Source organism: Eimeria mitis, genomic scaffold (genome assembly GCF_000499745.2).
Source record: "Eimeria mitis Houghton genomic scaffold, Emh_scaff3189, whole genome shotgun sequence".
NCBI lineage: Eukaryota > Apicomplexa > Conoidasida > Eucoccidiorida > Eimeriidae > Eimeria > Eimeria mitis.
The window spans coordinates 2,849-4,295 of NW_013571531.1; the positions used below are offsets into that span (position 1 = coordinate 2,849).

Consider the following 1,447-nt stretch of genomic DNA (forward strand, 5'->3'; position numbering starts at 1 on the left):
CAGGAGCAGCAGGAGCAGCGCGAGCAACAGGAGCTCCATCAGCAGCAACAACAGGACCACCACCTACAGCAGCAGCAGCAGCAGCAGCAGCAGCAAGCAGCAGCAGCAGCTACAAGTGTGCTGCATGCGGCGGCTGGCTGTATGAGCGTTTCTACCCCTGCTTTCTCCCCATAGACGCGGGGTGTATAGGCAGTGGGGCCCCCGAGGATGTGGGGGCCTTCGTGGCCTCTGTTGCGGGGGCGGGGATCGTCTCCTCCCGCGCTGGGATCGACCCCAAACCCTCCTCGGCCAGAGGTGACCCTGTGGGGCCCCCGGGGCCCCTACAGGGTAAAACGCATGCACAGGGGGCCCTCTTCGTTTCTCCTTCTTTTGCTTATGCTGCTGACCCTGCATTCGCTCCCTATATACACCTCAAGGTATATGTAAACCCTAAACCCTAAACCCTAAACCCTAAACCCTCGAGTCTTGTTCTATAGACAACAGCCGCAAACCCGCTTCAGTAAAGTTGCTGCTGCTGCTGCTGCTGCTGCTTGTGTTGTTTATGCTGCTGCTGTTGCTGCGCGTTGCTATTGCATCGCTTATCTCTTGCTGCTCCGGTTGCTGTTGCTGCTGCTGCTGTTGCTGCTGCTTCTGTTGCTGCTTCTGTTGCTGCTGCTGCTGCTGTTGCTGCTGCTGCTGCTGCTGCTGCTGTGCAGGAAGCAGGATGCCGGCTGCAGGTGCTGCTGGAGTGTCTGGTGCATCCGCTGGGTTTCTCCCCCTGGCCGAGGTGTATGTACACCTCAGAGCAGCACAACAGGGATTTGATAGACAGCAGCAGAATGGCATCTTCTGCTGCTGCTGCTGCAGCAAGAGCAGCAACTGCAGCATTCCTCAGCCGCGCGGATCGTCTCACAGCTGCTGGCCTGTGCCCCCCTCCCACTCCTGCTGCTGCACCCCTGCTGCAGCAGCAGCAGCAGCAGCAGCAGCAGCAGCAGCAGAAAGAAAGGAAGTGGAGAGAGACAGTGCCTGCAAGCCGCGCTGCTCACTTCTTAGATTGGCGGGTCTCTGACACTGCAGCACTTGTCCCCTGTCGTCTGCTGCTGGCTGTCGTGAGGCAAGAAAGCAGCAGCAGCAGCAGCAGCAGCAGCAGCAACAGCAGCAGCAGCAGACAGAATGTGGCGGATGCGCTGCAGGCTGACCTGCTGCAGCTGCTGCTGCCGCTGCTGCCGGCGATGCCGCACCTCACGGCCTTCCGAGGAGACTACAAACGAGAGCCCGGTGCAGCAGCAGCAGCAGCAGCAGCAGCAACACCAACAGCAGCAGCAGCAGCAGCAACAGCAGTGGCACCAGAAGCAGCAAGAAGTGCAGCACCACGTCCAGCAGATGAATGTAAGTTTGCGGTGAAGGTTAAGACTGAACCGCAGCAGGACCAGCAGCAGCAGCAACAGCAGCAGCAGCAGCAACAGCA

General features: G+C 59.6%; 1 protein-coding gene across 1 annotated transcript in view; it reads left to right on the plus strand.

The window, feature by feature from the left end:
* Positions 1 to 1,447, plus strand: part of EMH_0063120 (uncharacterized protein) — a gene marked incomplete at both ends in the record, with an annotated part of 4,650 nt that overhangs the window by 707 nt on the left and 2,496 nt on the right. Inside the window, 2 exons of the mRNA XM_013498108.1 lie at positions 1 to 139; positions 696 to 1,445. Of these exons, the coding sequence (XP_013353562.1) occupies positions 1 to 139; positions 696 to 1,445 (889 nt within the window). The remainder of the gene's footprint in view (positions 140 to 695; positions 1,446 to 1,447) is intronic.